This window comes from Triturus cristatus, chromosome 1_1 (assembly GCF_964204655.1).
Source record: "Triturus cristatus chromosome 1_1, aTriCri1.1, whole genome shotgun sequence".
NCBI lineage: Eukaryota > Metazoa > Chordata > Amphibia > Caudata > Salamandridae > Triturus > Triturus cristatus.
In genome coordinates, this window is record NC_140579.1 from 26,247,584 (window position 1) to 26,268,323 (window position 20,740).

The window sequence follows — 20,740 nt, forward strand, 5'->3', positions numbered from 1 at the left end:
TGCCCATCTCAATGTACTTAATTATCTTGGCCTGGTTTCTTTCGTTTTTTAGCTGCCACAAACAAGCTGACACTTCACACCATACCAGACTTTCTGTCTTCCGATTTTTTTACCCTTTTCACACATTATTCCCAATTGAAGGGCACTGCGAAGTGGCTGTGTGCGCGTAGCGTGGATGCGGGTAGGAAACCCTTGAATAATAGTGTACATGGGCGCAATGCTTCAGGCTCTTTTATAATTGTCCCTTGTGCCTTTATGAATATATAACAAATGGCACACCATGTACTGACTTCGTAAGGATAGCAGGATGATTTGATGTGTGAATGAAGTCCCGTAAATATACGATCATACTTGATATCAGCAGCGAGCGTGAAGCGTGTTGATGTGTAAAATGGTATACATTTGCCCAAAACAAACGTTTCTTATTTACAACTGTGCTTGTGTTATAAGGAACATCACTTTAGCCTTTGGTTATGTTTTGTTGTTGTAACCACATGGGCTCACTGTTTTCGGGTGTTTTATACTTGCAAGCTCTAACTTTATTAATCCCTCTCGAATCTCATCCCATGTTCTAAGTATGTAAAGACGGCAGGATGATTTCATGTTACAATTTCGTGCTGTAACTATACTATCGCAGCTGATGTTAGCAGTGAGCGTGAAAATTCATCATTTTGTAGACAAGCACGCCGTCGTGCATAAAACTAAACATTTGTATTTGAAACTATGCTTGTCTTATAGTGTATATGGGCTCAGTGCTGCAGGCATTTTTTTTAGTTGTAACTTCTGCCCTTATTAATTCTCAATAAATGTCACATTATATTCCAAGTGTGTAAGGATAGCAGGATGAGCTGAGATAACAATTACGTGCTGACATTATACTATCACACCTGATGTAATCTGCGAGTTTTGCGAGCATTGGAATGGAGTGATTTGGGTCGTAATTACTATCGCAGCTGATGTTAGCAGCGAGCGTGAAAATTCATGATTTTGTAGGCAAGCACGCCGTCGTGCTTAAAACTCAGCATTTGTATTTGAAAATATGCTCGTCTTATAGTGTATATGGGCTCAGTGCTGCAGGCAGTTTTTTTAGTTGTAACTTCTGCCCTTATTAATTCTCAATAAATGTCACATTATATTCCAAGTGTGTATGGATAGCAGGATGAGCTGAGATAACAATTACGTGCTGACATTATACTATCACACCTGATGTAATCTGCGAGTTTTGCGAGCATTGGAATATAGTTATTTGGGTCCGTAGTTTTAGTGTACGATGGTCCATTTCTGCTATTTATTTTGTTTTAATTTATTTTTCGGGAAGAGTTGTACTGCTATTTAGGTCGTTGTATTTATTTTACTAGAAGGGTTTAGCTGTCTTTATTTTGCGGCATTGGAATGGAGTGATTTGGCTCGTAATTACTATCGCAGCTGATGTTAGCAGCGAGCGTGAAAATTTCTGATTTTGTAGACAAGCACGCCGTCGTGCTTAAAACTCAGCATTTGTATTTGAAAATATGTTTGTCTTATAGTGTATATGGGCTCAGTGCTGCAGGCAGTTTTTTTAGTTGTAACTTGTGCCCTTATTAATTCTCAATAAATGTCACATTATATTCCAAGTGTGTAAGGATAGCAGGATGAGCTGAGATAACAATTACGTGCTGACATTATACTATCACACCTGATGTAATCTGCGAGTTTTGCGAGCATTGGAATGGAGTGATTTGGGTCGTAATTACTATTGCAGCTAATGTTAGCAGCGAGCGTGAAAATTCCTGATTTTGTAGACAAGCACGCCGTCGTGCTTAAAACTCAGCATTTGTATTTGAAAATATGCTCGTCTTATAGTGTATATGGGCTCAGTGCTGCAGGCAGTTTTTTTAGTTGTAACTTCTGCCCTTATTAATTCTGAATAAATGTCATAATATATTCCAAGTGTGTAAGGATAGCAGGATGAGCTAAGATAACAAATACGTGCTAACATTACATTATCACACCTGATGTAATCTTGGAGTCTTGCGAGCATTGGAATGGAGTGATTTGGGTCCGTAGTTTTAGTGTACGATAGCTCTAAAATTTACAAATGCGAGACCTGTTGCATTGTAAATGCTTGTTAAAGGGTGTCGTGACTATGTTGGTCACAGTGTGGGGTACGCATTGTCATTAGCTTGGTACAAGGCGATGGTACTATTTGTTTTCATTTACCTCTATTGTGCAAAACATTTTTGTTCCCCACGCGAGGTCAGTCCTCGTGTTGTTTTCACAACGATCACAGTGTATTGTGTCTCATGTACACATGGTTATGTGTGGATTCTTGTCCCACTCGCACATGGTAATCTAAGGACCTCTCTGCGAGGTGTGTTTAGGGTTATATCCCTAGCTCATGTGCATACCAGTTGACCTCCAGTTGAGGTGTGTCGCACGGAAGTGTGTCCCGTGTTCAAATGCACAAATTCTTGACCTCTCCGGAGGTGTGTTTTGGGGTCTTTACCCATTATCTGGTGCATAATGTTTTTACCTCTAGTCGAGGTGCGTCCGTAGGTGGACATCACATCATTGTTTATTGCCTTCACTGTAGTGCACGTGTTACCTTTCTTAAGGTGTTTAGTGCTGGCATTTGTTTTGTTTTCAATTAGTGCACATATACCTCCACTCGAGGTTGCCCATGCGTAATCGAATGTTGTTACCCTTGGAGGGTGTGTGGTTCAAGTCGCCACAGTGCATGGGTCATGTTACTCTGGGCGTTTCAATTGTCTTAGTTTAGTTTTACGCTGTAGCCCAGTTGTATTCTATTCATTGTTATTTCTTTTTCTTGCTGTCGTCAGGGAAGACTGAGCATTAGGTTTCCGCTTTTTCTCTGTTGTCTTGTTTTCTCCTGATGTGAGCTGTGTTCTTGTATTTCTACCTGGCCAGTGGTTATGCAGGGGACAGTCATTAATGGATGTTGTCTTCTTTTTTTCTTTGGAAGGGAAGATGGGTGTTTTACGTTTTACGTTCTCATGTCTTTCATTATATCTTTTCCCTATCTCTTTTTTGTGTCTTTGTTCGGTTGTATTCCTTGGAAGGGAAGATGGGTTTTATTTGCGTTATTCTCTCTCGTCTTCTTTCTGTATATTTTTCTTCTGTTTTCTCGTGCTTTCCGGTCTTCTCGTTTCTGTGTCTAGCTTCTGTTCTTTTTTTCTCTTATCATTCTAGTTTTTGGCGTTCTTTTTTGTTTTTGTTGGAACAAAGGAGGATATGTAGTATCCTGGTTTGGTATGTGTAGTATCCTGGTTTGCTATGGTTAAGATGTGCCAATGGAATGCTCACAGTGTGATGCTGCATGGAATGTTGGGAGTGGGAATGGACAGTTGGAGAAGGCTGCTCCTGGTGGGGCTGTATTTATCATCCTGTAACCAACCTCAATAAATCTTCATGAAACTACTTCCTGGATCCTGGCTTGATTACTGCAGACAGCAACAGTAGTGGCATGACAAACATTACTGTAGGAAGAGTATTTAGATGCCACTGTACCAATGGTTTGTCATACGTCTCTTGTTCACAGTTAAATGTACCAGCGAGCTGAGCATTCAGGCTCAAAACTTTTCAAAATACCCAACGAGTTAGTCTGGTTAGCGCTTTTAAAATATGTACTTTTCAACGCCCGTGAGTAAATGCTAAGTTTACTCATTTTGTGTGCATTTTAAAGACAATAGTTTTGTGTGTGAAGAGTAAGACACCAGTTTCCATCACAGCCACATAGGTGTCTCTATAGCTGCCCTTGGACCAGGCTAATTGTTGGCTAGAGGCCAATGTTTGGAAAAAGACAAATATTCGGACTATAAAACACCAAAGCCAAGATAAAGGGGTCTCCTTGTATTAAAATAATCTGTCCTTCCCTATCTCCTGCCACCCGAGGAAATATCTGAAGTGCCAATCTTCAGTTCTGCTGTTCATATCACCTGGCAATGATTGTACAATGGCAGTCTAACGCTGGTTTCACCATAGATGGATGCGCATGTGTTGAATTGTGAATGTTGATTGCGGCAAATTACAAAGCATATTTAGCGAAACTCTAAAATAAGGAGAAAAAAGTCTGAAGCTGAGTGACTAAGAGGCGTATGACCCGAGTGATGTCTCCATAGAAATAAAAAGTACTGAGGGGCAGATTTACAAGCCCCTTGCGCCACTTTTGCGTCACTTTTCCCATGTTAACAGTGATGCAAAAGTGGCGCAAGGGCCTTGTAAATCTGCCCCTGAACCTTGTTGACAATGGAGCTGATGACGAATCCACACATCGGTGACATGTTCCCCAGCGGCACAGGGATCCCTTATGAGGCTTTAAGATTGTTCGCTTGAGCGCAGAGTTGTCAAAGATTTTGTTGAATGATTGACATATTTTTCTCTGCGGCTTGACGTCACAAAATGTTTCTTTAAATTTAGTAGAGGTGGAGCAGGGGCCAAAGGCTAGAGCTCACAATCAGGTACACAGTTCTGTTAATAGAGCTGATTGAGGGGGGGGCGTGGTCTTGGCACCCAGGAAGATGGCCGCCTAGGAGAGGAGCTCCCCTATGGGTGGCACCTCCGACGGAGGCGTTGCTCTCCTCAGCACGCCAAGGACCACTGAAACATCGTAATTGAAGAGCCTAGTGTGGCGGCAGTGGTTTCATCGGTTTTCGTAGCAATGTGAACTCTCTCCGAGTTCATTTTATTGAAGAGGCATTTTTCCAGTCAGAAGCACGCTGGGCCCTGTTGAGCAATTAGAATGGGAGCTTGGGGGGCAGCCGAGCACAGCGAGGTCTGCCCCCGGGCAGATTGGGAGGGGGCAGGGGAGGAGTGGCCGGCGCGGCCTTTTGATGATTTGGGCTACATTGGGAATAGCCCAAATGTAGCCCAATTTCGAGTTTATAGCCCAAAGGGGATATGACGGGTTTTCGCGTTATCCCAGCCACCATTTTAGGTTTGGTGACGTGGTGGCTGGGAGCGCTTTGGCAGGGCAGGTTTTTTGTGGGGTTTTTGCCAGGCCTAGTGGTTAAGTAGCGGCAGTGGTAGGTGAATTTCTTGGGTAGTCGAACATGTCTGGTGGTGATTATCGTGTCCTGGAGGCCCTGAGGCTGCTCAGTGAGGCTGGCAGGATGGACTTAGTGATCCCGGACTCAACGAGGGCCGCACGCCCGTCGCGGCTTGCTCACCCCCCCGGAAGGCGGCGGTTTCGCAGGTGAGTGGTCGGGGCCGCGAGTATGTCAGGAGCGCGGCCCCGGAGAATAGGGAGGTAGTGAGCGGAATGGGAGAGGGGGGCAGGGCGGGCGGGGCGGTAAGGCGAGGGACTGTTTCCGAGCGGGGGAGTGCGTCGGGCGTCTCCCCGCCGCGTAACTGATCCGTTGGGGGCCGCTCGTATGCCAGGGGAGCGGCCCCGGAGGTGGGGGGAAGCATTGCCTGGATCGATGGGGGCTGCAGTGATGTATGCGGAGCGGCCCCCTTTCATACGGCAGTGGGAGTGGAGACGGGCAGCGCGTTAACGGGGAGCGCTGCCCAGAAGCCTGCAGGGAAGCGGGAGGGGCCGGGGAAGTGTCTGGGGCCTAAACGAGAGTCGGGAGGTCGGCCTCGGAGGGGGAGTGCGTCGCGTGGCTCCCACCCGAGGTCGCAGGCGGAGAGGGGCCGCTCCTATAAGAGGAGAGCAGCCCCTAGTGGCTTACTTGATGTGGCAGGGCAGCGGGGGGCTCAAGCTGGGCTGGAGGTTGTGGGGGAAGGGGTGAGAAAGGTACCTGAGGCCTCCTTGGTCGTGGACCAGCAGCTTGGGGGGTTTGAAGGGGTGCAGGCACCTGGAGAGGGGGCGGTACAGGCCATAGGGGTATGGGGCTTGCGTCGGGGCAGGACGGGTGTGGAGTGGTGGGGGGGGGTTCGCCATTATTGACTGAGTCAGAGGGGAGTGAGCGGGATTGGGCAGGCCTGGACATTTTTGAGTCCTGGTCGGAAGGGGTGTCTGGGGCGCCTGGGATAGGGGAAGTGTGTGGGAGGGTTGAAGGCTACGGGACGGCTGGGGGACAGGGGGTAGGCTTCGCGGCGGGCTCCGGGAATGCAGCGCCCAGCATTCGGGAGGGGGCTGGGGTGGGGGGCTTGGAGTGGAGTGAGGGGGAGGAAGGGGAAGACGAGGAGGAGGAGGTTGCGGATCCACAGTAGGTACATGTCTATCCCTCTAGAAGGGTGGGATGATACTCCCACACCAGTTACTGGTGTGGGGGTATGATTCCAAGGCGTTTGACACCAAACACAACATGTTTTGATGCAGCCATCCCAAAATTAGCATTTACCACTAGGTTATAATGCACTTAAGAGTATATGGCTTAACCGCATCCACAAACAGCCACAGAGAATAGACTCTGAGGGCTGCAGAGGGGCCCTGCTCAGGCAGAGGCACCCCCTCACATGTAAACCAAGCACCCTGCTATCAGGATTGATAGGGCCTGCCTTAGGGGTGACTGATAGGCTTATATGTGTGTGTAGGGTGAGATATAGGGAACCTATACCTCTGTGAGGAGTGCTAACACTACCTCACCCAGGCTGCAGTAGCAGGCCTGTGGTGTCAGATTTAGTCTGCTTACCAGGGGTGGCATAATACATGCTTCAGCCCCTGGTAGGCCTGTGAAGTACCTATGCCCTTGGTACCTAGGGTACCATATACTAGGGGCTCATAAGGTACCACAGTATCCAATCACTAGTGCATCAAGTATGCACTCGAAGTTGGTTAGAGAGAACAGAGAGACTGGGTCCTGATTAGCAGGGACCCAGCCAGACTATAGCCAGAAACCAGTGTAAACATCAGTAAAAAAAGTGGGGGCAACAAAGGTGCAGATCCTACTCTCCTACACCCATCTTCAAGATTATCTTTCCATTAACAAGAATTCTGTAATTTCCAGTAGGACTAGGTGGGCTGCGGCTAAGCCCACTCTTAGGGGTCAGTTAATGCACGATGCTGCGCTTGCTAATAAGCAGAATGCTGCGCGGCAAATAGAGTTGGACCATGAATTTCAATCTTTCTCTCGTATATTTGCATCTAGCCCATCTTTACAGAACCGTAAATCACTTGAGCAAGCACGCATGGCTTTAAACAATCTGCCTACCTCCAAAGCTGAGTATGCTTTGCAGAGAATGAAGGGAAGACATTATGAGCAGGGAGAGACGGCTGAGAGATTGCTAGCTGCACAGTTGCGTCAAAGAGAGGCAGCCATGACAATCCCAGCTAGTAGATCAATGCAAGGCGATATACTTACGAGACCTCAAGAGATTGTCAATGAATTTGCTTCCTTTTACCAATCCCTTTATACTCCAGGCGATCAATTAGATTTGGATAAAATGTCTTCCTTTTTTACAGGAGTGGATCTTCCTTGTCACTCTGATGACGGTAGAGCCCTGCTAGAGGGAGAAATTCTAAAGCCATTACTGCTCTACCTCACCATAAAGCCACTGGGGAAGATGGATTTCCTGCTGAATTTTACCGTTGGGCAGGACACAATGTTATTGATACTTTACCTTCTGCATTTCAGGAGGCAGATAGGGAATCTCCATTAGGACCTCTTTCTAACAAGGCAGTTATTGCAGTATTACCCAAACCCGGTAAAGACCCCCTATTATGTAGTAGTTACCATCCCATCTCGTTATTAAATTGTGATATCAAAATTTTAGCCAGCGTTCTAGCGTCCCGCCTCCGTAAAGTCTTACCCTCCCTAATACATCACACCCAGGTAGGCTTTGTTCCGGGGCGTTATTCTCAGAACCATTTACGCACAGTAGCCCATACATTGTGGTCTACTAAACATCTAACAGAGGATGCATTAGCTCTTTCACTTGACGCTGAGAAAGCGTTCGATCAGATCGAAAGGAAATATCTTTTTGCAGCAATGCAGCGATTTGGGTTAGGCGATCAATTTATAACTAGAGTCCGTCTGCTGTACGACAATCCTTCTGCTCAGGTGAACTGCGGGGGTTTTCTGTCTGATACATTTCAGATCCAGAGGGGTAGGCGCCAGGGATGCCCACTTTCCCCCTCTTCTTTTCCTTTTGGTAATGGAGCCATTAGCTGCAACAATCTGCTGACATCACTGGTGTCCCCCTCCCAATTGGACACTCTAAAATGTACCTATACGCAGATGATATATTACTCACCCTTACAAATCTCTCCTGTTCTCTCCCATCCCTTCTTACAATCATTGACTTCTCCTCTTTCTCAGGCTATAAAATCAACTGGGATAAAAGTGAGGCTCTACCCATTTCCGATGGAACTACAAAGGCATCCATATACGGCTATCCCTTTCATTGGCAGGTCTCACACCTTAAATACCTAGCAGTCTTGGTTAATAAAGGTTTGGAAAACATAGTTACCGATAATCTAGCCCCTTTGATTTTTCAAATGCAACGAGATTTTGATAAATGGAACAATTTATACTCTCTCTTTGGGGTAGAGTCCAAGCCATTAAAATGGTCACTCTCCCGCGTTTTATTTATATTTTAGGCATGTTCCCCCTCCAAATTTCTTTGTCTACGCTTCGATCGATTGACTCTAAAATTAAGTTCTTTGTATGGGTGTCTGCTAGACCTCGCCTTGCAATGGCAAAATTAAAAGCCCATCAAATGTACAGAGGAATGGGTCTCCCATCCATTGAAAACTATTCCCTTGCTCTGCACATCTCTGTTTTCTTATTTCCTGCCAGGTTTAAAAGACATTCCACAATGGGTCCATATAGAGCGTCATCTCTTAGCTATGGATTCAGGTCTCTCTCTTTTGTATGGAAGCGGCACTAGCTGCTTTGATCCTAAAAACCTGGTTTTATCAGCTATGTGTAAATCTTGGCAAAGAGGATATCGCCTCCTGGGTTCAAACGCACGTATTCACATTAAGGCCCCTTTGTGGAATAACTCCAGTACGCATCAATGGTTGTATGCTTTCTTGGCCGTTACGGCAAATAGCAGGCATCTATTCCCCAGATCAGCTTCTCCATGATGGCGAATTTAAATCCTTCTCACAATTGAGAGAGGAATTTAACCTCCCTATTCAACATTCTCTTAAATACCTTCAACTTCAACAATGTTTGAAGAAACATTTTGGATCCCCCCCTTGGTTGCTTCCAACATCTCCAATATTATCTTATTTATACGTGTGGGGAAGGCATAGAGGAGTGACTTCTGGTCTCTATAAAACTTTTACGCTCCATCTTTTTTCACAAACCCTCTCTCATAATCTTCGACTTAAGTGGCAAATTCGTTTATCAACTTCTTTTAGAGCTATAGAATAGGATCACATATTAGAAGGTCTACATAAAGTTGTTCGTGAAACACTGCTTAAATTTTGTCTGTTCAAAATTCTGCATGATTGGCATTGGTCACCGGTCAAACTACATAAAGCTGGTTTACTTTCAAATGCTGATTGTTGGAGATGTTCCGCTCCTGGCTGTGACATAACTCACATTATTTATGAGTGTCCAAGAATTAGAAATTCTTTGGAGTTATGTTGGTAAAACATTACACTCTACAATGCCCTTACATTTACCATTGACATCTGCCAACATTCTTTTGCATGCCCTGCGTCATTCTCCTAGGCTTTATAAACCACAACATCGTCTCTTCCACACTGCTTTGGCTACTGTTAAAATTTGTATTTTATGCAAATGGAAATCATCATCACCACCCTCTCAATGGTCAGTGGCAGTGATTCGGACAGCTTCACATGAACGATTGATTTATAACCTGCAGGATCAAGTTGATATATTTTTACAGACCTGGTCACCCTTCCTTAAAGCCAAAGTTGTGGAAACTGACACCTCTCCTGTCCCTCTTAATACTCTCAGTCAAGTAGACTAATTTATCGCTTGTATTACTTGTCCACCAAGCTCTTACCATTACTATTTATTCTATCTCTCTCATCTTGTTATATTCACACCATATTAATTATATTTCTTCTTCTTCTTTTTCTGTACTCTGGCTCCACTTCTCCACATTATTCTTCAAGTTTAATTTTCCTTTTACTTTCTTATCCTCCCATTCCTTTTGTACCTTAAAATTTTAATAGATGAATATTTTTACATAATAATACATTCTTTATGCTCTTACTACGATGCTCTTATCTATAATCACTGTTTCACATTTACATCCAAACCAATTATATTTATCAATTGATGTTATATGCTTCATAAATTTATTGTCTACATTGACTTTTATTATTTATTAATTTACTTATGTATCATATATTTATATATTCCATATTTATTCGTTTTATCCAACAGCAAAATGTTATTCCTCCATTAATGTCTTTCATTCTTATAATATTTATTAACAAATATTTTATTGCATTGTTCTTAACTTGTATTATATTATAAAACTCAATAAAAATTTTCAACACAAATAGAGCTGATTGACTCCTAAGGAGCGGGTGCTAGAGATGTTGGACATGAGGTGGCGGGTGCTTGAGGGGAGGGTCGTGGATGTGTTGAACGTGGAAACATTGATTAGCAGGTGCAGACCATGTTCATGATAGTGATTTTTCTAAATTGTTGAAGATGCTGGGAATTTGCAGTTCTGGCACTGGAAATGCTAAAGGTTAACAGGTCAATAATGGTTAATATGGAGACATGACTGAGCTTGGTAAGTTGCTGACGCAATGTGGAGCACTTCTCGGTGAATAACATATTTCTTTTAAGTAAGGATTTGGGGTCTGTCTTTGTCAGGAACAGGGATGACATTGAATGGTGCAGCCTTTTGTAAAGTTGCCCACTGCTCTTCCTTTCTTTGCAGAATCTCCAAGTGGCGCTCCGCTTAAGGTGTCCTTGATTCCTCCCAAAGCCAAAGATCTGTACATCACCAAGCAACCATCCATTGTCTGCCAGGTTACAAAGATGGAGTCTGCAGAAGGCCTTTCCATCACCTGGCAACAAGCGGACGGGTCACCTGTTGTGGGTCAGAAGGATGAGCCGGAGGAGCAGCCTGATGGCTCCTATGGGGCTGACAGCACACTCACAATTACCACGGAGGCCTGGAACCAAAGAGCGGCGTTCTCTTGCAAAGTGGAGCACCCTGACCTGCCGTTCCCCATCACCAGGACCATCCAAAAGCCATTAGGTGAGACCTGCCATTCAAAGATCAGTTCGCGTCATCACGTGCTATTAACTAGGTGAAGCATTTTCATTTTAAAATGGAACGACCCAATTGAAGCTGTAATTTTCATCACCAAGAATCTAATTTTAGTGATCCAGTAGCAATATCCATGTAAGGTGAGACCAAGCGACCTTCAACCTCTTCATCATGCATTCAAAGCCCAGACAAATTGCACACAGCCCTATCACAAAGCCATGTTAACATGCCAACTGGGACCTTGCACTGTCTAAACATGGATTTACTTTGTCTTGTAGGGCAAGCATTCTCTGTAGGTTAGCATTACACATCCTCACAAACATCACATGCCCATACAACCCCATGCAACAACACTGGCGCATTCACCTATAAGTAGAAGGTTTGACTTCAGTTTCACATTGGCCTTTGCTGTGTGAAAGGAGTTTCAAAGGGGAGTCTGGTTGCCAGCGAGCAGCCATCTCCCACCCCGATTCATCCAAAAAACGAACCCTTTAAAAAAAATTTTTATTTAAATGTTTGTATTTTTTTATTTTATTCCTGTCAGCAATGAAGAGTATACACAGTACATGTAAAGCGTTTTCTGCATTTGCATAGAGTTACATATTCGAAAAGGCACACATAGTTTTTTTACATTAATAAACTAACCAGAAATCTAGCATATCCCGATCATCCGACAATCATGACTATCCGCAATTCACCACCTTATCACATTTTTTGGCACATTTTGATCTTGACATCTGTTGTATCAAACTTCCGTTACGCCTGTTTAACCCCTTCTGTGCCCATGACGAGCTGGACTCGTCATGGGCCGCGGTTGCGCTGTGCCCATGACGAGTCCAGCTCGTCATGAACCCCGCCCGCTAATGCAACGCCCGGCACAGGGCGGGGAAAGGGCGTGGCACACAAGGGGTTAAGCAGAGATTGCGAGTGTAACATGTGCGATCAATCATTGTGCTGTGGTTTAGTCATCCGCCTGTGTTGCTTGAAGGTATTGTGTTAGAGGTTCCCAAAAGTCTCTGGGTCTGGACGCCTGCGGTAACTCCTCTGCATAGACCTCAAGTGTCTCCTTACAGTATGAAATGTCTTTAAACCTGGGGGGACTGCTTGCTTCCCCACCTAATTGAAATGCGTCGCTTAGCGAGCAATAGTGCAACAGCGAGAAATTTCCGTTTCTTTGCTGATCCGAGTTTGCATATTCCTAATAAGCAAATAAGCTGTGCATTCTGTATCAATTCAGTCAGCATAGTCGTGAGTGCGCCTGTCATTTCCTGCCAATACTTATGGATCTGGAGGCATGCCCAAGATAAGTGCAAGAATTCTGCATTTGACGCGTCACATCTTTGGCATTCGTCTTGTGTCCTAAGTCCGTATTTGTATAATTGGTCCGGAGTATAATAAATTTGGTGTAAAAATTTAAAGTGAATGATACATAAGTTGCAATTTGATGTTAGCGGCCCTTTTAAAATTGACATTAATGAGCAGAGACACTAACGACTGAATGCACAACACGTTTAAATAAACCCATTTCAGGAAATAAAGTAAATAGTGTAAGTGGCCATGAAAAAGATATGCCTCCTAACCATGGAAAGTCTTCAATGAAGGTGGCTCCTTTTCACAACTACTGAAACTCCCACTATACATTGATAGAGGCCCATGAAGCAATTTATCAGTGCCGACATCTTTTTTTATGACTTATTGGCTGGGTCAATTATGTTTGCATGATATTGCCATAAAAAATCATCTTAGTGCTCCGGGGTTACAATAACACTGAAAATTTGCTTGCTTGGAAAATTGATTGATTTGTGTACAGGTCACAAAATTCAAACCCCCCCTCACTCTGTGTCATGAACTTTGTTGGAGTTTGAAGGGGGTGGGGCAATAGAAGATCCTCTTGCTCTCTTCCTTCCATTACCCCCACACTCACGTTCTCTCTTTTGGTGTCTCCTCAGAAGAGCATGTGCTTGGTCCATCCATGTACCTCTTTCCACCGCACGAGCAAGAGCTGAAGCAAAAAGATCTCGTCAGTCTCACCTGCCTGCTGAAGGGCTTCAGTCCACCAGAAGTCTACATACAGTGGAAGCAGCAGAACTCCATTCTACCAGACAACGCCTCCCTCAACACAGTGGCGGTGCTGGAGAAGGGCACCAATGGGCCAGACACTCACTTCATGTACAGCATGCTCACCATTCCGAAGTCGAAGTGGGAGAACTGGGAACGATACTCGTGCATCGCCATCCACTCTGGCCTGCCCACCAACCAAATGCAGCGGAGTATCCAGAAGACTCGCGGTAAATGATTTTGCCAGCAGGGAAAAGGCTAAATGTCCAGAAGTCTGGAGCTGCTCTCAAGCCTTCTCGAGATCCGCTCTCCCCCCCTCGTCTGTGTACCAACCTTTCTCTCTGTGGCTTTACTCTTTCCCGATTGTGGGGGATCGGGGTCTCAAGGCTGCTGACCCATGATGTATGTCTGCATTTTGGATACTCTTTTCTCCAATTTTTTTTGTGTCTGCAAATAAAACATCTAGCCTTTCCTGCAAACCACAGGATGATCAAACACTAACTGTGTGTGTCTATGGTTCCTTTCTGATCTGGCTTCAGTTCAGCATGAAAGGGGGGAGGATGTATTTCGGGACACAAATAAAAAGCTAGAAGAAAAGTATAAGAAAGCTTGTTGACCTCTCCAGCCAGGGCCAGAATGCATGTTAGTTGAATGCTTCGATATTTTTTGCAACGAGTATTTGTATCCACGTTTTTAAAGGAAAATAATTCAGCAAGAGCCCAGAAATCTCTTCCAAAATATTGATGTGAACGAATACAGTCAATAGTAAATCTATATTCTGTAATGCATTGTGCATATAAGTGCAGGCCAACTTCTTGACCTTGCTATTTTGACATATAACCCATTGAACACCAAGGATAGTGGGAGGATAAGTACTGCAGCTGTGGTCCGATGGGAGAAACCATATGGACTGCTCAGCCTTCATCACTTAATATAGCAGAGTCTAGTTCTGAAATCACAGCACAAGCAGCACAGACGCGCCAGAGAGTGTACACCGCCAGGTTCATGTGAGTGTAGATTAACTAAACCACAGGGAAGCTCGAACCGTGCTCCAGACTGACCAGTGAATGAGTGGTAGTCACCAGGATTGACCTCAGCATGCTGTGTCACTAGGACATGGTACATGAGGGGCCAATCCCTCCCCAGTTTTAAATGTCTGTACTCTCAGCAGGGGTGAGAGGAACCATTTGCTTTTTGCATTAGGGCCCTGGGCACCCTTGCTACACCACTGCCATTCAGCGGTGTTATACAATAGTTAACTCACACTTCCTTTAGGAGTAGATATTGAAATGAATCCCCGAAAGACCTAATCCAGAGAATCTCTAGAAACAGATATGTAGTTAAAGCCCAATATCTAAATGTATCCAAAAGCAAGAATTGATTATAGAAGGATCCTCTCAAGGTTTATGTCAGGCCATTGTCATCAGACATATTAGGCTAATAGGAGGCCATCTGCCTGATGTTAGTTGCACGCTCCATGCACTTTAACTAGTTAGAGGTCTGGGGTTTCAGATTCTGGTATGGGTTAAGGGTGCTGAATAGGAAGTACCCAATGGGTGCCAACAGGATTCTAAGTGTTCTTCTTCCAAGCAATAAGAATGAATAACATACAAGCAAATCATGTTGCATCCTAACCTCACATAGTCTTCACTGTGAAGAGGGGCGTCTTTTGTTGCAGTGCGGTCAAGTCTGCATTTTCCTCTACAATGCACTGGACGTCGCAGAAGAAAAGTGGTCCTTTTTTGTAAAAAAAACATTTAATCAGAATAAGGCTCGACTCCCTAAATGGAGGGTTCGTTGGAATCTAAGTATTAAAAAGGAAATTTTTAAAACTATTCTGGCAAATAAAAATCAACACAAAATATAGTGTCAGACCAAACACTTTTATGACAGCACCTCCTAAAATGTTTACTTATAAATAAGAAATGTTTCCAGAACAAGTTTGGCCATTTTGTATGCACATGTGTCTTACAAAGGTTAAGTGTGTAAACCCATTAAATGCATTGCTGTGCCCCACTGAGGTTCAGGGAGTCACCTATGTCCTATGACTCTACCAAAATGTAACCTGTAGATAGATTTCTTGATAAATGTCTAAGCCACAAATAGAACCGAAGCTTATTGTCGTGATAAATCCTACCAGCTTCCCATCTGTGCTCCACCACTCAAACCCCGAGTTTGTGCAGTGCTCTGATGCCTTGTAGTTAGATTTGATCTCTGTAAATCCTCTTTTTATGATATAAAAAACTAAAATGCCTGCATAGGCCGCCCTTGTAGGTGCTGCATCAGACTGATATATATATATATATATATATAGATACAGCTTAAATCCGATGCTACATAAATGCGAGGTCTAATCACTAAACAGTTCCCTAGGAGAGGCCCAAGGCTATATTTTATATATAATCTAAAGATAAAATACTGGGCTGCCCCATGATGCAAAATAGGTCTAATTTATAAAAAAGAAAAAGCCTACACCCAATATCCAGATAGAACCTGGCTTTAATATTTAGATAAATGCCTAAATCTAGGTCTTAGTTGTGGGTTAAAGGACAGCTTCATATTTAGAATATTGTCTGGGCCTCAGAATCACATGAATATATACATTTTAGATTGAGAATACATCCTAGGTACCATGAAGTCGCTCACATGGGACTCACTCCAGATAAACATGCAGGCTCAACGTTAACATGTATACACTGTAGATAAACATCCTGCCTGACAAACAAATAATCGGGCCAATACCCCCCCCCCCCACAAATTCTCGTTTCACCTCTAAATGACAAAGGTGTTCATTAATTGATACCAAGAGGCCAACCTGGTCTTTAGATAAACAAACTCTTGACCTCCAAAATAAAAATGTGTGGCCGCCAGTTAAAATACTACTCCTCCATATAAAAAGAATCCTGACTCCCTGATAAACTGAGTTTGTACCTGCAGGTAAACAGATCTTGATCGTAGGCCTGAATGTCAGATAATTAAAAAGTGGAAATGCAGGTTAACATATGCATGTCTCCAGGCAAACAAAAGCCTGGCCTCCACGAAGAAACCAAAATACATCTGATTTCAAAATAAAATGAGACACAATCTCCTCACAGGCAAATTCCTGGCCCTTTTCATGGAGAAAGGCATGGCATTGATATAAACAGAACCATGCCCTCAAGAAAGCTAACCCGGAACCCCAATTAAATAGGGACATGACTTCCAGATGCACAGAGACATGACCTCCACATGGACAGAGCCCAGACCTACCGCTAACCCTGTTTTTATTATCTTAGTTGCTACTGTTTTGTACAGTACTGCCCTGCTTTTCTGCGAGGTTCCACCTCTTTGGAGAGTGGCAAAAAATCAAGGAGGAAATCCAAGATTCATTGATGTATTTGGAGTCCATGTTGTTGTTAGAGGAACGCGAAGGTATTGCAGCGTATTTGCTAATTCTGACATGAAACGTCTTCCTTGTCTGTGGTAGATCAATGGTAAATCCTTAATGTAATGCTTAGTTCGCGAGTATGTAACAGCGGATGAAAGGCAGTGCTAGGCACCTAACTACCAAACTGGGCATTGGCAGTTGGAGGGAAGAACAGTATTGGTAAGTGTAGGCTCCGCCTCTGAGGATTTAGAGGAGTTTCTGTTTATAAATAGTGTTTTGGGGCTTTCCTAAAAGCTAAGGAGGTCAGCTGTAGTCTTTGATGGTGCACAGTAGGTGCACCCTCAAACAACAGAGCGCTCTACCCCTGAACCTTATCATGTGCTCATCAAATGTATCTAAGTGGGAGGTAAGGAAGACAACTTCTAGGAAGTATCCTGGCGTACGACCATGCAGTGTTGTGAAAACAAGGCAGGGAGACTTGAAGTGGGACCTCTCTTTGACCAGGAGTCAGTGTGGTGTGTCAGTGCCAGCCTGGTAGGATCAAAGAATGTCAGGATGAGTAAATATGGTGAGGTATGGTTCTACACTTTGGAGTTTAAATTGTGGCATTTTGGCACCCCTCTGTAAATGCTTTTACTGTAGTCTGGAGGAAATAATCACTGGGAAAACTTGTGAAATTGTCTAGGGGACATATTGATGGGGCAGGAACTTTAATATCTACTGCATGTGGTGGAATTAATTTGTGGCTATTGCTTGGCTTAGTCTGTGATGTGTGCCCCCTCCCCCCCCCCAATGACCTCAGTTTGTTTATCCTTCCATTCAATTACCTTGTCATCTTTATCTCGACAAGACCATTACCTCATTTGATAATATCTTGTATTCCATTAGCTTCTGTAAAGATCATGGTTCAGGGTTAAGAGTTAGAGCGACTGTTAGGGTAAGTATAAAGTAAGGGCATAGAAAAGGGAAAGATACTAGTAAGATAAGATAGCCAGTCAAGTGGGGTGAAGGTGAGGGTGAGGTTACGCAAGCAGAAGAGGGTGAGTGTTAGAAGCAGAGTAAAAGTAAGATCAACAACAGGGATACGTTTTTGGGTAAAATAAAGATAGCATTGCAGTAAGGATAAGTTTAAAGGTAGATGAGAAGGTAAGGGTGAGGGTTAGGTCTATTGGTAGGTTAGGGTAAGAGTATGAGTATGGGGAGGGTTGGGTTCCGGGTTAGCATTAGGATAACGCTAAAACTAAGGGTATGGTCAAGGTTAAAAAAGATTAGGGATAGGTTAGATTTGGGATGAGGGTTAGGGTTAAGGTAAAATTTAGATTACGGATAAGGACTAGTGTCAAGGCAATGGCTGTAATGAGGTAGTTGTGTCAAGGCAAAGTATTTCCAAAACAAATAATAGACAGATGAAGTAATCTTAGTGGAGGATAAAGTGAAGAGGTAATGGCACATGGAGAAGAGTCAGAAGAGTCAGAGAGGATGCTGCATAAAGTTGCCTCTTGATACCTTTTCCAAGCTCATTCTTCCAGTGTGGGGGAACCTCAGAACCTCTGATGTCATTTAATGTTGCCAGGCACTTGCGCTGCAAAAACAAGGATTGTGAAAGCCAATAAGAATGGTCTTGGCAAGCATTACGTTTTTCTTTTTTGCAAACATCTGTAATAGACATTTAAAGTGCAAATGCCATGTTAGAAATGGGGGCACTAGTTAGCAGAGGTTTGCACTCTGTCCAAATAGGGACCACTACTCTAGTCAGGATAAATCAGACACTCCCTAAATTAACCTCTGCTCACCTTCTGGTAGCTTGGCACAGAGCAATCAGGCTTAACCTAAGAAGCAATGTGTAAAGTATTTTGTAAAACTTAAATTACGGTAGCTCAATGAAAGTACCACATAAAGACTCCATTAAGGGTTAAGAAACAGAGAATATTTATCTGATTAAAACAAGAACAAAATGACAAATATCCAATGAGTCGAAGTCGAGATATGAGTTTTTAAAGATTAAATGACAAAACAGTGCTTAGAAGTCACTATCTGTCAAAAGGTTACTTGAAGTCGCGAGAGACCAGTGCAAAGTCAAAGTTCGAGCCGACCACGATCGATGGCAGGCCGAATATAGGACTCAGACAGGTCCTGCTGAAGAAATACCTTAGGTGGATCATTTGTCAATATCTACTGTGTCTTCGCCGAACCGCGCAAAGAGGTTCATGCGTCGTCATTGAGCTCGGTTGAAGTGAATGCAATGCATCGTCATTGAGTTGTGAATTCTTTATTGTCGTGCAGCCTCTGCGTCGAAAGACGATGCAGTGGAACTTCTCACGCAGTTGAGGCAATGTGGCAGTTTTTGTAGAAATCTGCTGCAGAACCCACTTCTGTAGCCGAGGACTGCAGGGGGCACCTCAGGCAAGGGTAGGATCACAGATGGCAGCGTCCAGCAGCACCAGCAGGATTGCAGGAAGTCTTCTGTGTCCCTGAGACTTCAGAAAACAGGAGACAAGCCAGAAACCCCTTGAAGTCACTCTGGGTTTAAGGGAGATGGGTCCAATCGTTGTCCTCAGCTGGGCGAGTTCAGCAGGCAGCAGGGCAGCCCAGCAAAGCAGAGAAGCAGTTCCTCTGGACAGTGAGTCACAGCAAAGTGGCAATCCTTTCAACACGTCAGCCTTTACTCCAGCAGAGTTCTTCCTAGGTCCAGTAGTGTACTAATTTGGTAGAGCCAGAGCCCTGGTACTTATACCCAAAAATGCCTTTGATGTAGGGGGTGACTTCAAAGGATTTCTCTGAAGTGCACAAGGAACCCTTTCAACCCAGTCTGTCTTCCAGGCTATTTGTGTGTGTGGGGGGGTAATCAGCCCCTTCATGTGAGGACAGGACACAGCCTATTCGGATGTGTGTGAGTCACCTCTCCCACTTCCTGCCCAGGAAGAGTATCAGAATGCATGCAGATAAATGCAGATGAGTCATCTGTCACTCCCAGTCCTTCCTGTGTTTGCAGTTGTCTAGAGGGAATGCACAAAGTGAAGCTGTCACCCAGTTGTGCATTTGTGATAGGCTGTAGGCACACAGAGTAGAGAAATGTACACTTTCTAAAAGTGGTATTTCTAAAATGGTAATGTCAAATCCAAGTTTACCATTAAAGAGGATTTATAACCACCATTGCAAAGATATGAAACATGATGAATCTACTCCTTTCTGATCAGGAATTACAGCTCAAAAACATGTTTTAAGGAATCCTCAATGCTAGCCTATAAGAGGAGTAGGCCGCACAATAGTAAAAAACTGTTTGTCACTACCAAGAAATGTAAAACTTAAAAGTACATGTCCTACCTTTTTGTTAGCCAACACAAGATGATGGATTGAGCGCATAAACTTTTCAGACACTCACCCTCAGTCACAGATATGGGTTGAATCCAACATCATTCTTTAGCTCACGTCGCCACCTCAGTTCAGAACCACTCATATATGCAAATCAGTCTTGACCCTGTTCCTCACAGGAACAGTCCTGCCCGAACGGCCATGCCAGGTCTTCCCTGGACCGGAAACAAGCATCCTGCTCCCCGCCTATGGTCTGACCAGTAGATATTTAGGGGTGTTCCCCACAGAAAAATAGGACAGACCTGCCTGTAATGAGAGACATAAGCCTGGTGTAATCTGTGACTTCACCTTCAAATAAAAAAGGTCAATTTTCTGGATAATTAGCGGCATGACTTTTTAAATATTTGTTGGTATAATACCTAACTAAACTGAGGTGTGATTTCCAGACAGATAGACCTAGTCACCCATTTAAAAGGGAACTTACCTTCTGCTACACAGAGTTACACAGAATTAAACAATAACAATCTTCCAAATACATGGAGGCCTTGTTTTGAGATTGACATAGTCCTGGCCACCAAATACCTCTGGGCCTACCCAGGGTAAGATAAGGCCTTATTTATCATAAACGTTGGTGTGGCGTAAAGGTAAACAGAGTTTAGATAACCAGAGGCTTGACCTAAAGACAATGACTTCTTATACCCAGGGACATAACTCTGTAAAACTGAGGAAAGACCGTCAGCGAGAGACCTGATTACTGGGGAACAGAAGCCCTCTTCCTGGATGCACAAAGGACTGGCCTCTTGATGAACTGACTGTCTGACCGAAAGCAGAGGCCTGGCCTCTGGAATCAGAACTTACTGATCTTTACCTAAACCAACCCTTCCAAAAACACTGGCTGCCCTTCAGATG

The 20,740-nt window shown here is 43.9% G+C and overlaps 1 gene segment (V, D, J or C); it reads left to right on the forward strand.

Moving 5' to 3' along the window:
• Positions 1-13,650, forward strand: part of LOC146869204 (immunoglobulin heavy constant mu-like) — a 484,927-nt gene extending 471,277 nt beyond the window's left edge. Inside the window, 2 exon segments of the C gene segment in view lie at positions 10,759-11,082; positions 13,044-13,650. Coding sequence covers positions 10,860-11,082; positions 13,044-13,390 — 570 coding nt within the window.
• Positions 13,651-20,740: the final 7,090 nt, after the last annotated feature.